The sequence below is a fragment of the Lotus japonicus genome, chromosome 2, assembly GCF_012489685.1.
Source record: "Lotus japonicus ecotype B-129 chromosome 2, LjGifu_v1.2".
In the NCBI taxonomy this organism is placed as follows: Eukaryota; Viridiplantae; Streptophyta; class Magnoliopsida; order Fabales; family Fabaceae; genus Lotus; species Lotus japonicus.
Genome location: NC_080042.1, coordinates 61,856,683 through 61,874,041, shown reverse-complemented (window position 1 = coordinate 61,874,041; position 17,359 = coordinate 61,856,683). Strand labels below are relative to the sequence as shown.

The following is a 17,359-nucleotide window of genomic DNA, read 5'->3' as shown; positions in this document are numbered from 1 at the left end:
TCATATCAGAATGTATCAGCCCGATGAGGAAAAAACAGCTTTCATGACAAATCAGGCGAACTATTGTTACCAAACCATGCCATTTGGGCTCAAAAATGGAGGAGCAACTTATCAGAGACTGATGGACAAAGTGTTTGGCAAGCAAGTGGGGCGAAACATGGAGATTTATGTGGATGACATGGTGGTCAAGTCAGAGGAAATGTTAGCACATTGTTCAGATTTGAAGGAAGCTTTTGGTGAACTTAGAAAGCATAATATGCGGCTCAATCCAGAGAAATGCTCATTTGGAATTCAAAGCGGAAAGTTTTTGGGCTTTATGATTACAGGGAGGGGAATTGAAGCAAATCCTGATAAGTGTAAGGCGATTCTCAAGATGCAAAGTCCCACTTCAGTAAAGGATGTGCAGAAATTGACTGGACGAATAACAGCCTTATCAAGGTTCCTGCCATGTTCTGGAAATAAATCAGCTCCGTTTTTCCAATGCTTGAGTAAGAATAAAGTGTTTCAGTGGACTGAAGAATGCGAGAAGGCGTTTCAAAGTTTGAAAGAACACTTACCCAGTCCGCCAATTTTGTCCAAACCAATGACAGGTATTTCGTTGTCAATGTTTATTTCCATATCTGATAATGTTGTTAGTTCAGTCTTGTTGCAAGAAACTAAAGATGATTTGAGGATCATATATTTTGTGAGCCATGCCCTTCAAGGGGCAGAGGTGAGATACCGAAAAATAGAAAAGGCTGCCTTAGCCTTGATTATATCCGCCAGAAAATTAAGACCTTATTTTCAAGGTTTTCCAGTTGTAGTCAAAACTGACTTACCACTTCGCCAAGTGTTGCAAAAGCCTGATCTGACATGAAGAATGGTTTCATGGGCTATTGAGTTATCAGAATTTGAAATTACCTTTGAAAGAAAGGGGCTGATCAAAGCACAAGCTTTAGTGGATTTTGTTAATGAAATGTCTCCTGAAGAGAAAAGTGTTGAAGCAGGCGAGTGGAGTTTGTCAGTTGATGGATCGTCTAATGTCAAAGGCATTGGTGCTTGAGTAATTTTAGAAGGGCCAGGAGGCGTAACAATTGAGCAGTCACTCAAGTTTGACTTTAAAGCAAGTAACAATCGGGCAGAATATGAGGCCATAATTGCAGGATTGAGATTGGCGATTGAAATGAGAGTCAAGAGCATTACAATCAAAACTGATTCACAGATAGTCTCCAGGCAGATTCAAGGTGAGTATTAGGCGAAGGACACACAATTGGCTAAGTACTTGGTGAAGGCCCAGAATTTGATAAAGCAGGTGGACAAAGTGCAGATCAATCATGTTCCACGAGATGAAAATACCAGGATGATATATTGTCAAAGTTAGCAAGCACTAAAAAGCCAGGGAACAACAAATCAGTGATCCAAGAAGTTTTGAACAGCCCAAGTATTGAGGACGATGAAGTTATGGTCATTTCAACAGCGACAGATCAAAATTGGATGGGGTGAATTAAGATGTGTCTAGAAGCAGATGGAGCAGATGTGTTGATGTTTACTAAGGAGCAGATTCGTGAAGCAAGTCATTATACTCTCCTGGGCGGTCAATTATACAGAAGGGGAGTAGGGATTCCATTGCTGAGATGTGTTTCAAAGGAGGAAGCTGAAAGAATTATGTTCGAGGTACATGAAGGGGTTTGTGCAGGTCATGTGGGCGGAAGATCTTTGTCAGCAAAAGTGTTAAGAGCAGGGTTTTATTGGCCAACGCTGAGGACAGACTGTATGGAGTATGCAAAGAAGTGTGAAAAGTGTCAGATGTATGCAGACTTGCATAGAGTACCGCCTGAAGTTCTGAGTTCAATGAGTTCATCATGGCCATTTGCAATGTGGGGCGTTGATATCTTGGGACCGTTCACTCCAGCAGGATCGCAGATTAGATTCGTTATGGTTGCAGTTGATTATTTTACTAAGTGGATTGAAGCAGAGTCAATGTCGAAGATAAGTGCCGAGAAAGTCAAGAAGTTTTATTGGAGAAAGTTGATTTGCAGGTTTGGCGTACCAGCTACAATCATCTCAGATAATGGAACACAATTTACTAGCAGAAATGTGAAAATGTTTTGTGTTGAAATGGGAATTGAGATGCGTTTTGCCTTAGTTGAGCATCCACAGTCAAATGGACCAGTGGAATCTGCTAATAAAGTTATTCTCAATGGAATCAAGAAGCGGCTTGGCGAAGCAAAGGGGTTATGGGCTGATGAGTTGATCACAGTAATTTGGGCGTACAATACTACACCTCAGTCCACCACTGGCGAATCACCTTTCAAGTTAACTTATGGAGTAGATGCAATGATTCCGGTGGAAGTGCAAGACGTGACCTTCAGAGTGGCAACTTACAGTGAGGAGCAGAATGATATGAATAGTCTGGTTGATTTGAACTTAGCAGAAGAAACTCAAGCAGAGGTTCGTTATAACTCTAGAGTGGTGCCAAGGCAGATGGAAGTTGGTGATTTGGTGCTGAAAAGGAAAGCAAAAGGACCTGATGATTCAAAGTTGTCACCAAATTGGGAAGGACCTTACAGAATTCTGCGAGAGTTGGGCCAAGGGGCGTATCACTTAGAGGAACTGTCTGGGCAAAGGGTACCAAGAGCTTGGAATGCACAGCATCTCGCTACTACTATAGTTGATTCGCCACCACATGTTCCTTTTAGTTTGTTTTTTGTTTTTAAAGTTTGTTTCAGTGTATGTGTTGAAGACTACGTTTGTTCTCCATGTTGTTTAAGACTATGTTTATGTGTGTAAGACTTAGTGTGATGCACTTTTTTCTCTACCCCAGGCGGGAGAGTTTTTAACGAGGCACAACCTTTTAAAAAAAAAATGTTCGAGTGTGCAACATTTTATTTTGTTTTCATATTGAAAACATATCAACTTAGGTCTATCAATTGGGCGATGCCAGACAATTGAGAAATAGTAAGTCTCTTAAAACTAGAGCGTTTGGCCACGAATTCATAAGCACAACCTTAAGTTGGATTAAGCTTGTCCAAATTAAGCACAAGTCTCCACGCGAACAAAAATTGAATCGGATAGTGTGATTCTGATTCAACATACAATTGAGTTCAGAATGTAAATTTCGATTAAGTTTAATATACAAAGGCCTTATGATTCAAAGAATAGTTGATTGATATAAAATTTCTCTAGAAATTTTAAAAATTTGCTTAGGCAACGTTCTACTATATACAGTAGCTTTTAGCCGAAATGAAATCGCAATATTTTCAAAGTGAAGGTTCTACTACATACAGTAACCTTTGGACAAAACGAAATTACAATGGTTCCAAAGTGAAGGTTAGTGAATTGCAATTTTGTTAAGTAATATCGTTGAATGCTTAGATATTTTGAAATGTTAATATTTATCCTGAAAGGTATGTTAGATGATTTAGAATACTTATGTTTTCTTTACATACATTTGCTATGTTGGGCGAAGCAGCTCAGAGAAAGATAGAGATTAATGTTTTAAGTTTAGACTTTGATGAGAAATTTAGAATCTCTTACATAAGTAGAGAGTTTGAGGCTTTGATGAATAGAAAGACTTAGGCATTTTTCGTTCATGAAATGAAAATGCATTACATAGTAGAAACAAAGGGAAAACATAAAAACAAAGGAAACTAGAGATTATGAAAGCAATAAAGTAAAGTTTGGCGAAGGTCTAATGGTTTTCTCCTTCGCCTTCTTTGTTGTTGCCATTGTCTTCTTCATTCTTCTCTTCTTCTTCCTCAGCACTGTTAGGGCTAACCAACTTACCATCCACGATCCTAGCATAAGGATCAGAACCTTTAAAGTTGATAGCCAATTCAGGGTTCAAGAAAGATATTTGCTCCTTTGCCTTAGCAAAGCCAGCTTCAAGATGATCAAGTACGGAAATTTTCAGCGAAGAGGATTCAACAGACAATTTAGAATATTCAGCTTGCAGGCTTTCAAGAGAGCTTTTCATTTGAACAGCCTCAGTGTTCAAATTCACGATCTCTTCATCCTTTGTCTTCAAAGAATTTTCAAAATCCTTCTTCATTTTATTCAACTCAGAAGCCAGATCTGCGGCTTTCTTCTCGTTGGTCTTGTTGGAATTGCTTAGCAGTTTCATTATGGCCTTCAGTTTGGTGATTTCCTTGTCCTTTTCTTCAAGTTGCTTGGCATTGTCAGTGCCGTCAAACACATTTGATTCTAGATCAATCATCTTAGAAATAGCAGTGATTTCTAAGCCTTTAGTGATTAGGGCCTGACATATGATTCTACTTATGTGTTTTTTGGGGATGAGTGATTGCATGCTTGGGGAAGAGAGAAGCAGGCTTCGGTCTTCCGAGTGCTTCTTGAGAATGGAGTTGAGGTGAGTCCATTAAGGGTCCAGCTTTGACCCTTCACTATAAAAATTTCCCTGGAGGATCCTGACTCACTTGCACTTCTTGGTTCTGTGTGAAGGTATGAAAAACACTAGAAAATGGGGTTTGAATAGGGTTTTTGAACCGCAAAAGCTTTTCCCTTAAGATTTAAACAAATCTTTCGGACACAAGAACGCAAAGTACTAAAGATGAAGAGATAAAGAAGAGAACACATGTATTTTATCCTGGTTCACTTGATGAATCACTCAAGCTAGCCCAGTCCACCCGTTAAGGTGATTTCTTCCTTCTTAGAATGAAGGCAATCCACTATTCAATGTTTGTTACAACTGCACTAGCAACCTGCTCAGTGACTAACAATACAATGAACTAGTAAACTCTAAGATTCACTCTCTTAGACTTCTTAAGGATCTGACCAACCTTGGTCCCTTAAGGAAAATCAAACAACTGTTTGAGGAAATACAGTTTACAAAGAATGCTTCTGAAAATAAGCAAGTGTGAACACAATGAATACAGAGAAGAAAGATTGCTAAGAATATTGAATATATCGCTTGAATATGCACTAAGTTTCTTGGTAACTTTCTTCGGTCTTCAGCTCTTTATATACTCCAGGTTTAGGGTTTGTAGCCGTTGTAAGCATGCAACCGTTGGATGGCAAATCCGGATTTTCCAGATTCTGCTATGGCTGAAGAATTAGGTAAGGCCGTCAGGAATAGTACAATTGCTTTTGTACTTTGATAGCGACGTGTGCCTTAGCCTAGTTGACTCTTGATCTGGCGACGCTTCATATCGGGACAAGTGAAGCAGAGATCAGAGTCAGAGGGAAGCTTGGTTCTTCTGACCTACGTAGCCTTTGAGTCTGGACTGTTCAACTGAACATCTGGTCTTCAGAGTCTGAGCCACTTGGTCTTCAGAGCCAACTTCACTGGGACTTCAGAGTCTTCAAGTCTTCTGCCTCTGGACCTTTCACAACTGCTTCTGGTCTTCAGAGCTTCAGCACTTGAGATCTTCAGAGTCCACATCAGAGCTTAATATCTTCAGAGCTTCTGAAGCGTTTACTACTATTCAACAGAACATAGTGAGTGCGAAAGCGTTGCGTTGGTAACTCTTTATGGCTTGGTGCTTCTGACGAGTACATAGTATGAACAGAGTCAGAGCCTGTCAATCAAATACTCAAAAAACACGTTAGAGTACCCTAATTGTTCATACACAATAGAAACTTGTAATCATCAAAACATAGAGTTGTACTACATGACCAAATCTTGGTCTTACACTGTGTGATTCCACTCTTTGCATGCTTTGTGATACTTGCCTTTTTCTTGAGACTTTTTAGGACTTTGAGCTTCTGAGTTGTTTGGCTTGTACATTGTCATTAGTTGGCCCATTTGAGCCTTATTGGAGAATTTGTTGTAGCCAAAAGATTGGGCTGGATGTTTGGTTGGAATCTTGGGGAGTGTGGTCCTTGAGTTGTTATGGAGCTTAATAATTTGTGAATTTGTCACTTGCCCCAAGTTAAGAAAAAGTTAAAAAGTAAATGAAAGAAAAAGACTCCTAATCAAGTTGGAGTTGTAAAATAAAGGAAAAAAAAAAAGAACAATTGTAAAGGGGTTAAGAGACTTGTGCTTAAAAAGTTCAATGTTAAAAGCTCCGGGGGTTACTTGATTTGGACTACACTCATTTTGCTTTGAAAGCCTAGTTTTCCTTAGGAGCCAACCACCGTCACTTTTGACCAAGCCAACATTTCAACCTGTTTTTAAGTCTCTCGAACTTGTGCATGTTTGATCTTTGTTGCTTTTGAGTGGATGATACCCAGTACCTATGAACTGCTTGTGTGCTCAGTGCACTAAATATACATCTCATCCTAGGAGTTTTAGATCTATATGCTTCTCATGAATGGATCTATACTCTTCTTTATTTAAGGGATGCATGAAGTAGGTTGTTGGATCTTTCTCTTGAAACCGGCTGTAGTTTCTCTATCCCCCTATTTTGTGATAAGTATTCCTTGTTCGTGCACTTGTTGTGAGAGTATTTCTTGCGCTTGAGGGCAAGCGAGTGTTCTTTACGCTCGAGGGCGAGCTGTAGTTGAGTATAGTGGTGTGATGACCCTATTTTAGTAGTGTATTTAGGGTCATTTCTTTGAGAGCTTTGAGTCTTTTTCTTTGTCTCATGTAGTGTTTCATGCATTTTTATGTTTGTGGTTGGTTTTAGTAATTTTGTGGTTTTATGAGGGTCTTTCTTGCATTTTTATAAAGTTTAAGACTTGCATTAGTTTTTCCATTGATTTGTGAGGACTAAGGTGATTAAAAACTCTTTGAATTTCTTGATGTTATTACTTGTCTTGGTTCTTTAGTGCTTCAGTAGGTAACTCATGAAGAGGGAAGGCCAAGATGCATAAGGAATTGATGGATGCATTCAAAGGGGGGTTACAAGAATCCAAAAAGCCACCAGAAACGTGAAGCTGGCGCTCAAGCGCCCATACCTGGCGCTTAAGTGCCAGCCCTCCTGAAGCTTGGGAGTGTGCTTCTGCCTCATGGGCGCTCAAGCGCCCCAGGGCAGTGCTTGAGTGCCCAACTCGACCTTTTTTACTATAAATAAGGCTTTTGGCCATTTTGTTCAGAACACTTGGAATATTTGGACTCTTGTTTAGATTTTTATCAAGTTTAGAGGCTGAGGAAATGCTTTTGGGGCTTGTGGGAAGCTTCCACCTTGTAATTTCTCAGGTTTCTTTATCATTTCTTGTATGGATTTACTAGCCATGAGTGGCTAGTCTACTTTTTGCTTTGGGTTTAAGTGAGTCTATGAAACTCTAGTTTTAATTCCTATCTCTATGCTTTTGTTCTTGATTCTACCTTGAATTTCAATTCCATTTGCATTCTTAGCTTGAATGTACATCTTGCTAAAGACTAGACTATAATCATATTGGAAGATTGTTGTAGTTTGGGGACATGAATTGAAGTTGATCCTTCTATGCTTTCTACTAGGAATAGAGAAAGGGTTGGGTTTTGTTGGCCTGAACATAAAGAATTAGAGCCTCAAATGCATGATTAGGTACACAAGGAATTGGGCCTAACTTTCAGTTTGAGAGAATTATTTGTATGAGGCATCAACAAGTAGTTAACTAGGCTAAAACAACAAGGAATTGAATCAAGGTCTCAGTTGTATAGGATAGGTTGGCTAGAGTGGAGTAGATGATCAATAACCCAAGGCATCTCTATCAATTGATCTTTTCAATACGTTAACGATTGCTTTCTTGACGATCTTTTGTCAAAATAATCAAACCAAACAAACAAGTATTTTATTGCTTTCAAAACTCACAAACTTCGCGCTTAAACCATAATTCTCACTCACGGTCCCTTTGGATTCGATATTAAAACCCGGAAGATATCTGTACACTTGCAGATTGACCAACAAAAGTCTTTCGCCTTAGCGGACTCAGGAGTCTTGTTTTTCTTCCTTTTCTTTTGCGGGTTACCAGTTTCAGTTCCAGAATGACCGGCATCAACGTCAGCCAAGACTTTCAAAGGGTTCTTCTTCTCACGTGCAGCTTGTTGCTCTCGGCGGAACCGAAGAAGCTCTTCATCAGATAGGTGAGTCATTTTGCCTGAAACATAAAGGAAGTGTTAATGTTGAGAGTAGAAATAAGTTTTCAAACAGGTTAAAGATGCAAGTCTTACCCACATAGGAACCCAATATTTTTTCAAAGTGGGCATTTAGAAACTCAAAGAGGTTAAGTTCAATGGTAGAAAAAAATTGGCAAGGAATCATCAGAAATTTTGTGTATCACTTCATAGTGATCAGTCCAGTAGAAAGGGAATTTAGGACTGCCATCTTCAAAGTAGAAAACATCTTTACACCTTTCAGTTTCTTTTAATTTGAAATTTTTTCCCTTGAAGTGTTTGTAGTTGCTTCGATAGAGGGAAAACATACCCATTCCTCGAGCAGTGGCTAGAGAAAGATATTCGCCCTTCACGCTACGTTCACAGGTTTCAAAAAAATAGAAAAATTTGGTGGGGGTGGGATCTATTCCTAAGGTTTCACAAAGGAGTTCAAAAGCTTTTACATACGCCCAACTATTACAATGAAGTTGTGTGGGCGCAACATTCAGGATTGTGAGAACAACACATGTAAAATCAGACAGGGGAAGTGTACATTTTAGATCGGCGAAAATATTTTCAAAGAAATAAGTGTGATTTTTCCCATTATTATCTACTTCTCCGAAGCAGCAAGGTTCGTTAGAGGCGCAAGGAACTATATCCAGGTAAACATCTTGATTATCGGTTCGAAAGGTATACTTGGTGATCAAATCCATTACAGCCTTAGTAGTTTTAAATTTCGAAAATCTGGTTTTTACTTTACTAGAAACCCATAGGGCATCGGCAGTGGGGGTAGATTTATCAGTACTAGAGTTCCTATGAGTACGTTTAGCAGCCATTTTGGGGATTCCTGAAAGTAAAAGTTCAAAGTGTGAGGAGTTTGGAAAAACGTTTGTTTGGTAAAATTGGTAGGAATTTTCAAAGTTATGTTCTGAAGATGCAAAGAAGCAGAACTGGGAAATCCATAAAAGAAAAGAGATGAAGTTGCATAAAATTGAAGAAGAGAAAGTTACGAAGCTTACTGAAGAAGGGTGGAAACTTGAAGAATTTCTAGAAATGGTTGCACAAATGGAAAGTGCAGAACGAAGACTTTGATTTTGCAAAGACGAGTAGCAAGAGAAATTGCAGAGGAAAGTTTAGAACTTTGAGTTTTTGGTAAGCTTGATGGTAATTGTGAGTAAGGTGAAAGTGAAAACGGTGGGGTTTTAAAGAAGATGAAGGAAGAAGGTGAAAAGGGTAGAGTTTAATTGGGGATAGACGCGTGTTTTCATGCCTGCATTAGGACCATTCATTTAAACGTTCACACGTTGGTCCGGAACGTTTCATTTGAAAGGACGCGTCAGAGCGAGACGTTTCAATTTTTAGGGACATGATGGTCCAAATGTGAAACGTTTCTAAAAGAAAGGTTGGCTCTTAATGCTGGAAGGGACATATCGGTGTAGGAAGCGAAATATTCTTAAGAAGGGGTATGACCTTTCATATATGTTTATGATTTTAAAACTTATAAATTCTTCATTTCTTCTTTAATGGTTATGTTAGTGGAGAATTAAAGTTCTTGGTGGCATTGATGCACCAAGTTCCAAGATATTGTGTATATTTTTGTTGATGTAATTATGATAGGTAAAGTAATGATGATTTTGAAATCGAAACACGGTAAGGGCAGGTGAAATGACAGATGAAGTGATTCTTCGTCTAAGTGTACACGCAAAGGGAAAAGATGAGAAGGAGGACCGACATTGTACTATTCACATTTGTTTAAATTTTTAAACGTTGAAGCCTGCGCGCTCATTTCATTCTCGTATATGGCGGATCAATTTATTGTGGGCTTATTAAAGACACTTTTGTCTTATTCTAAGTCTTAGGTAGCGTTTGGTAGACATGTTGGAACGGGACGGAACGGGACATGTGGGTTTTGTTCCATGTTTGTTACACGTTTAAGTAGGAACAGAACATGACAAAATACTCATTGAACAGAACACTTTGGTTCCCTGAAAAATGGTGGAACCAAAGAGAACAGAACATGACACTCAAAGAAAATTTTGACACACACAAAACTACCCCTAGGTTTATGCTCTCATCTTCCCCAATTATTCACTTCTCTCTTCAGTTTTATGCGAGCCGTCTCATCCATCTCAATTTTCTTCATCTGCGAACACTGTTCCATGTAAAATAAATTTCAATCACTCTACTTTTTCCTCTTAATCACATCGACATGTACACCCACATAGAAGATGGACGTTATCGATCAAACCGAATTCATCTCTAGTTTAATTACACGATGGATGAAAACAATGGTCTGATGTCATTTCTCAATCTAATGTACACTAGTAATATCAATTGCTGATCTTCCGTCAAAAAAATATCAATCGCTATAAAAAATATTAACCAGATGTTTCATTATCGAAAAAAAGTAATATGTTCCATTGTTTTGCTATTTTTCATGCTTAATTAAACACTGAACATGGTAAGGGCACATTTGTAATTAACATTACAGTCTTGTTCTGTATGTGATGTGTGTACCAAACATAGTACACAGAACATCATTGTCCCGTTCCGTTTTGTTATATTCTGTTCCGTTATGTTCTATTTGGTTTCCAAATGTTACCTTTGTGTCTTGTGGGCTTGTGGTCTGGTACCGGGCGCACTAGTTTTATTCATATTGGGCTAACCAATCCTATGTAACAAATGGGCCGGCAACCCATGGTCCATTCGGACTAAAACCCAAGCTATAAATAACAGGCACCACCCAAGCGGTGGGGGACCTATCATTTCACGCATTTTTACTTGTTTTGTACTTTCGCTTGCTCTCAAATTGGTTAGCCTAAAGCCCCGTTTGGAATAGCTTATTTGAGCTTATCTGGTAGCATAAGCTCTTATGTCAGTGTTTGGGAGAGCTTATGCAAACAGCTTATGACCTACCATAAGCTATTTTGAGCTTATTTTCATAAGCTATTCAGGATAGCTTATGAAAAAGAGTTTATGCTTATATGTAGCTTATTTTCAATTAAATTCAATAAAAATTTTAAAATAGCTTATGAATAAGCGCTATGTCATAAGCGCTTATAACCATAAGCACTTAATTAAGTTGTGTTTCCAAACGGGGCCTAAGTCTGTTGGTTTCATACCGGAACAAGTCCCTCTTCTAATAAAATTAAAGGTAGAAAAATCTTGATAACAATAACAGAAAAATTGAATACTAGTCAAGATAATACCAGTTAAAACCACAGTAGTCATTGAGGAATGGTGGGGAAACTAGTTTCTAACTAGCGCTAGTGAAATTCCTCAATATCATGAATCCTAAGAGACTAGCAGCTATCAAGTTTAGCAAAGACTGATACACTCATGATAAAATAGTAAAAGTTATCCAGGTCTTTAGTTGATACAGTTAAGATTGGAGCATTCATTGAAAAATCAATTCTTTCAAGCCTGCATCTTCTAAATTTGAGCAAATCCGTACTCCTCATCAGAGCTACAGCTGCTGCCCTGTAATTAAAATTAATCATGATTCAATTTGCAACAAAAGCATAGTACCAAGGCGATCAAAAAACACAACAAAGAGTACAGAAACTACATCTCAAATAATTGGAAAACATAGGAAATTACAAAAACAAATAATGAAAGGAAAAGAAGCGAAATTTAATTAACAATGCAGAATTTGAAGACATCCTCAAATGGTGGTTTGAGGAAAATCAACAGCGAAATGAGGATGAGAGCAGCGAGACCCATCTTCCTCATATCAGATTATCCCATCGCCCAAAACTTCAACACGACGCACTTCGCTTTCTCCCACGGTGGATGATCCCATCAGAGAAAGCATGGTACGAGCAGCCCAACAGTTGGTCCTCATTGTCGGACTCTAGACAAGATTCTAGTTTCTGGGGTTCATCGAATTAAACTAATAAAATGATTTGGTTCGGGAATTGTTTCTAAATTAAAAGGTTCAGGTTCATGAATTTACTAATATGGTTCGGTAAAAACAAATATGGTACAGTTCAGTTCTTAATATGGTTCAGTGAACCTTTTTTATTTGAACAGCCCTGCCAGCCAGGAATTTCCCTAGGTTGACACATCCGCATCCAATTCAAAGCATCTATCAAACGGAAACTCCATTGATACTCCACACTGTAGTATTAGCTTCTGTATATGCATCTTGCTGTTTCAAAATCATTGATAATTGCATGACTTCAAGGAAGAAATATGGCAACAGAAAACTTTTGCTCTCAATTAACTGGTTATGAGTGCCACATAAACCAAGCAATGACAAGGAACATGAGATTGCCATATCTTGCTCTGTGATTCAGTAAACCAACTAAAGAGCAAAAGAATCCAACTACTCATCAAGAGAGCGGGAGAATAAGAGGTTGTCGCAGGTGTAACAGACAAAATGACCACACAGCCTTAGTAAAGGGACAATCATGAGTAACTTATAAAACTGTCTTAGGGACAATAACAAAACCGACACTTCTCTCCATCATAGTTAACATAATGTATGTTGGATAGAGTTTTCCTGATTGTGGCGAATGTAGTTAGCTGACATTGTAATCTATATAAGCATATCTATTTCACATACTTCTCACCTCAACTAAATGTTGAGCAGGTAATTTTCTTAAACCAACCATAATTTTCTAGCATTCTCTGCATCTCTCCATCTTCCTACAGCAGCATAAAGCTTTGCCAACAGAACATAATTTCCAGTGTTTTCACGTTCAAGATCAAAAGTCCACCTACCAGCCACCTCTCCCAGTTCAACATTCTCATGAATCACACAAGCGCCAAGTAGTGCACCACATACAATATGGCTAGGTTCTACGGGCATTGTTCTAAGAAGATTTTATGCATCATTCAATCGTCCAGCACGGCCAAGAAGATTAATGATGCATGTATTGTGATCATCAAGAGGAATAATTTGATGTTGTTTAAGCATAAACTTGAACAGAAACAAACCGGCATCAACCAAACTGGCATGGCTGCAAGCATGCAGAACAAAGGTGAAAGTGACTTGATTTGGTTGCACTCCAGATTGAACCATCTGATTAAAAACTGAAATGGCCATTTCGCCATGCCCATGCTTTCCATAAGCAGCAATTATGGAACTCCAAATAATAATATCCTTGTCCTTCAAAGGAATTATATTAAAAATGTGGTGAGCATATCATAAACTTCCACACTTATATCAACTAAAATACTTGCTACTACAAGCCTGTAAAGAAATCTTAACCTTAAAAGGTAACAGTGTATGTTCATTGCCTATTTGAGGTCAGCAAGAATAGCATGTGCAGGAAGAAGACTATTAAAGATTGCACTGTCAAGTTGAACATCTTCCAGTAACATTTGTTTGAAGAGTTCAATTACTTCTCTTGCAAGCCTACTATGTATGAACCCAGATAGAACAGCAATCCATGGGGCTGTTCTCTTTTTAGAGGATTTCATTAACACTTTATAACTGAGGATGCCACAAACGCATTTGGCATACATATTAATCAAGGCAGTTTCTACTATCAGTACTATGGCCTCAGACTCAAGCTTTTGCCTTATTGCCCATGTATGAAGGCACTTGCCATAGTTCAAAGAACCAAAACTGCCACAGGCAGCAGAGAAGCTACACTAACAAAATTTGGCTTCCCTCCTTCCAACAGCATTATCCGACTAAGCATCACAGCACTTCTTGCATCTCCATTCAGAATATATCCATTAATCAAAGTTGTCCATGTCACCACATCCTACTCACCTATCTTATTAACTAAAACTGCCACAGGAAGTAGAAAAGCTACACTAGCTAAATTTGGCGTCACCCCTTCCAACAGCATTATCCGACAACATCAAAGCACTTCTTGCATCTCCATTCAGAATATATCCATTAATCAAAATTGTCCATGTCACCACATCCTACTCATCCATCCCATTAACTAACCCCCATGCTTCTTTCATCAGACAACACTTGACATACATGACCAGCATCGCATTCCAAACCATCATGTCCCCCCCCCCCCCAAATCTTTTCTCTTTTACTAAGGCATGAACCTCTCTCCAAAGCTCCACATTCTTCAAAAGCCCACAAACTGGAAACACTGAAACAACAGTAGCACAATCAGGCTCCACACCAGCATCCATCATTGTGTTATAAACCCTTAAAACCTCCGCACAGTTATTCCTTAAGTACCCAGTAATCATGGTATTCCAAGGCACCACAGTTTCTTCCTTCATCAAGTCAAAAACCACCCCAACATTCATATACATTGCCAGAAAAGAGTTCTGAACAAATGTGTCCAAATCAAAGCCAGCCTTAAACTTCATCCCATGAACTCCAATACCATATCAAGGAAGGACAAGTATTAAACTTTTCAAGGAAGTTCAATTCTTTGAAGCAAAAATCTAGTATGAAAAGTAGACTACATGTTAAATAATAATTCAATTTTAGGCTTGTTAATGGATAGTTGTGTTATGTTGTGAATGTTATTCTTCTAAGTCCTCATATATAAAACAGACTATGCATTTAATAGTTAGTTGTTAATGAGAAATTAACCAAGTTCCCCTATTTCTCTCTGAACATAGTGTTTGGGACTGGGAGTAATGTTTTGGACTGCAGAGAGAAGCTCTAGCAAGGAAATGATGGGCTATTCAGATGCGGATTAGTGTGGAGACAAGGTGGACAGAAAGAGGACAACAGGTTACCTGTTTAGTCTTGGAGAGTCCCCAATTAGTTGGTGTTCCAAGAAGCAACCTGTTGTTGCATTGTCAACTTGTAAAGCAGAGTAATAGCAGCCTGCATGGAGGCTTGTTGGGCTCAATAGCTGAGTACATTGCTAGATGAATTGAACTTGAAGAAAGTGGGAGCAATTGTATTTAGGGTGGACAACAAGTTTGTTATAAACTTGGCTAAATTAGCAAGGGGAAGCTGAAACTAGATTTTTGCTCATGGAAGGAGCAAACATATAGAGACAAGGTTTCATTGACCAAATTAGCAAGGGGAAGCTGAAACTAGATTTTTGCAGGACTGATGAGCAGATTGCTGATGTGTTCACGAAGAGCTTAGATTTAAAGCTGGGAGTGTTATTATTTAGGGGGAATGTTAAATAATAATTCAGTTTTAGGCTTGTTAATAGATAGTTGTTTTTTGTTGTGACTGTTATTTTTCAAAATCCTCCTATATAAAAGGGACTATGCATGTAATAGTTAGCTATTAATGAGAAATTTTAACTAAAGAACAATGCAATCATACCTGAGAAGCTATTTCCCATTTGCGATCAACCCAGTCATAATGCCGTCTCAATGTGATGGGGTCAAAGTTATCCTTTTCTTGTTCGTCACCCTTCAAGAAAACTTTATATATGTTATCGTTCTGAACCTCAATAATCTTAGCATACCTCCAGCCCGAAAGAGACCAAGCATCAACTCTATCACCTAGTTTATATTTAGCATCACAATCACCAATATGCCAAGTATCAACTTTGCCCACTAGTCCAAGTTTAGCATCACCATCTCTAGTATTGGGCGCAAGAGGCCTTATATGTTGGGCATCAATCTCCTCTTCAAGATACTTGGGAGAGTTATCATCCAGTAAATGCTTGTACCGAACAAGGTACTTGAACTTCCCTTGTACCCTTACCTCAACAACTTCAGCAAGAAACCAAGTTTCTAGATAACCGTCCACGTCACTGGAAACCTCAACCCAGTCGCCCTTTCTAAACAACTCCTTCAAAAACATCCAAACGATTGCAGTTTAGCCCACAAATCCTCCTAGTGCAACAAATGATAACAAAATTGTAATTCACATAGAAGCATACCTGTTCCGCCTTCTTTGGTTGTTGTGTTGGAGGCCCCCAATGGTCATCGATCCATTCATGGTGCGCCCTGAGCTTCTCATTGGGAAACAAGAACTTTTGATTGGGGTCATTATAACACACGAAGGATCTGCCATCGCTTAATGTGCTGGTTATGTGACCCTCCAACCAGCTGCCTTTGTCGTTGTAGGTGTCCACCTTGTCGCCGGACTTGAAGTCATGGTGGGGCTTCAGCGGAGGGCGTGGCCGGAGATTGTCAATGCTCACGAATTCTACCCGGGGATTGGTGCCTTGCTCGCAGTAAGTATACTCCACCATGACATGACTATGGTTCCCGTGGATGACCTTGCCGACGGACCAGATGCGGATGCCTTCGTCACCTTTGGAAAAGATTTCAACCTCAGTGCCAGGTTTCTGGAAGGGTTAAGCGGGTTTGGATGTCATCGCTTTAGGGCTTAATGGGTTGCCACATAAACTACCTGTTCATAAAATAAATGCAAGTTTCAATAAGAGAAAGTAGCTTTGATGACATTAACCTAGTAACTAACTTTGAACGTTCACCAAAAAACTAATCTCAATTGTCAGACTTTTTTTAAAATATTAAAAGTGGGAATTCACCAAACTAGTAACTGGTAGAATATCCACTATCCAGCAGTAAAGAAAGAAGACAAATTAATGGATAGACTTCCACAAGACACACACTAACTATATTACTTTGCTAGAAGCCTAGAATAGCTAAGACATGAGTTATCTTATTGCACAAACGTGCTGCAGACTTAAAGAAATGCGAACCCCACTTCTAAATCAAAAGATGAGGATTTCCTCCCAACACATTAGAGAGCAAGACTAATATAGTTAATACTTCAGAATAGAAACAGTAGACGGGGAATAATTAATTCATATTGACTATTCAGATCAGAATAGAAAAAAGATGCTGCTAATACTAGAAAAAGGGTGCTCACATAAATACATCAAATTCAGAATAGATTCAATAATCAATAGAAACATGTATGGTACAATTAGCAATTTGAAGCCCTAATTTGATCAATCCCAAAATCAATTACAAATTTGAAACCCTAATTTGATCAATCCCAAAATCAATTATCAATTACCTAGTCACCTTGGGAATGAGAAGGAGCTCCGCAATGTCCTCCCTCCGCAGCTCCACCTCAGCCTCTCATTCTCTGCGGTGCCGCGCCGCCGTGCCGGTGAGACTCTATGCGAGCAACGGAGCAAGCCAGTCAAGGGAGAAAGAAAACGAGAGAGACGAGAGAGTCACATAAAAAATGTTTGCCCAAATTTTATTATTTTCTTGCCCAAAAGGGCCCCTCCAGCCCAAAGAAAAAACCCAGCCTTGCTGGGCCTTGGCTCCGCCCCAGTGAAACTGAAATGAATTGGTTGTTTAAAAAGGAAAGATCCACACTGCTCAGAAAGTCAATTTGAATCACTGGTGTTCTTAGGATTTTAGGTTCTGCAGGTTTTTAGTTTTGTTGCTTTCCTGTTCTAGTGTGAGTGAGCTTGCTTAGATCCTAATGTTTTTATCTTTTATGCATCGTGGTATCACTCCTTGTTGTGTTCCAAGTGAACTATCATGAGTTCCCCCTGTTAGAGCCGTTAGAGTTGTAATGGC

General features: G+C 38.9%; 1 protein-coding gene and 1 pseudogene across 2 annotated transcripts; both read right to left on the bottom strand.

Annotated features, from left to right (window-relative positions):
* Positions 1–11,116: 11,116 nt before the first annotated feature.
* On the bottom strand, positions 11,117–17,158 carry LOC130738702 (protein AGENET DOMAIN (AGD)-CONTAINING P1-like). Of its 2 annotated transcripts, none has more exons than XM_057590814.1 (4): positions 16,842–17,158; positions 15,733–16,208; positions 15,168–15,641; positions 11,117–11,431 (listed from the first exon to the last, which is right to left on the bottom strand). In XM_057590814.1, exons 2-4 carry the CDS (start codon positions 16,045–16,047, stop codon positions 11,384–11,386), a joined length of 837 nt encoding a protein of 278 aa, XP_057446797.1. In that variant the 5' UTR covers positions 16,048–16,208; positions 16,842–17,158; the 3' UTR covers positions 11,117–11,383. The 2 variants fall into 2 exon arrangements, with proteins under 2 accessions (XP_057446797.1, XP_057446798.1); XM_057590815.1 differs by having other exon boundaries at positions 16,850–17,158.
* LOC130738701 (pentatricopeptide repeat-containing protein At5g39350-like) lies at positions 11,438–15,161 on the bottom strand (annotated as a pseudogene).
* Positions 17,159–17,359: the final 201 nt, after the last annotated feature.

Bases quoted from the DNA above. Each gene is read 5' to 3' on its own strand.
- LOC130738702 (XM_057590814.1), bottom strand. From the start codon at position 16,047: ATGGTGGAGTATACTTACTGCGAGCAAGGCACCAATCCCCGGGTAGAA. The intron at 15,642-15,732 runs GTATGCTTCTAT...ATGTTTTTGAAG, and splicing joins AACCAAAGAAGGCGGAACAG to GAGTTGTTTAGAAAGGGCGA. The intron at 11,432-15,167 runs GTATGATTGCAT...TTTTAATTACAG, and splicing joins AATGGGAAATAGCTTCTCAG to GGCAGCAGCTGTAGCTCTGA.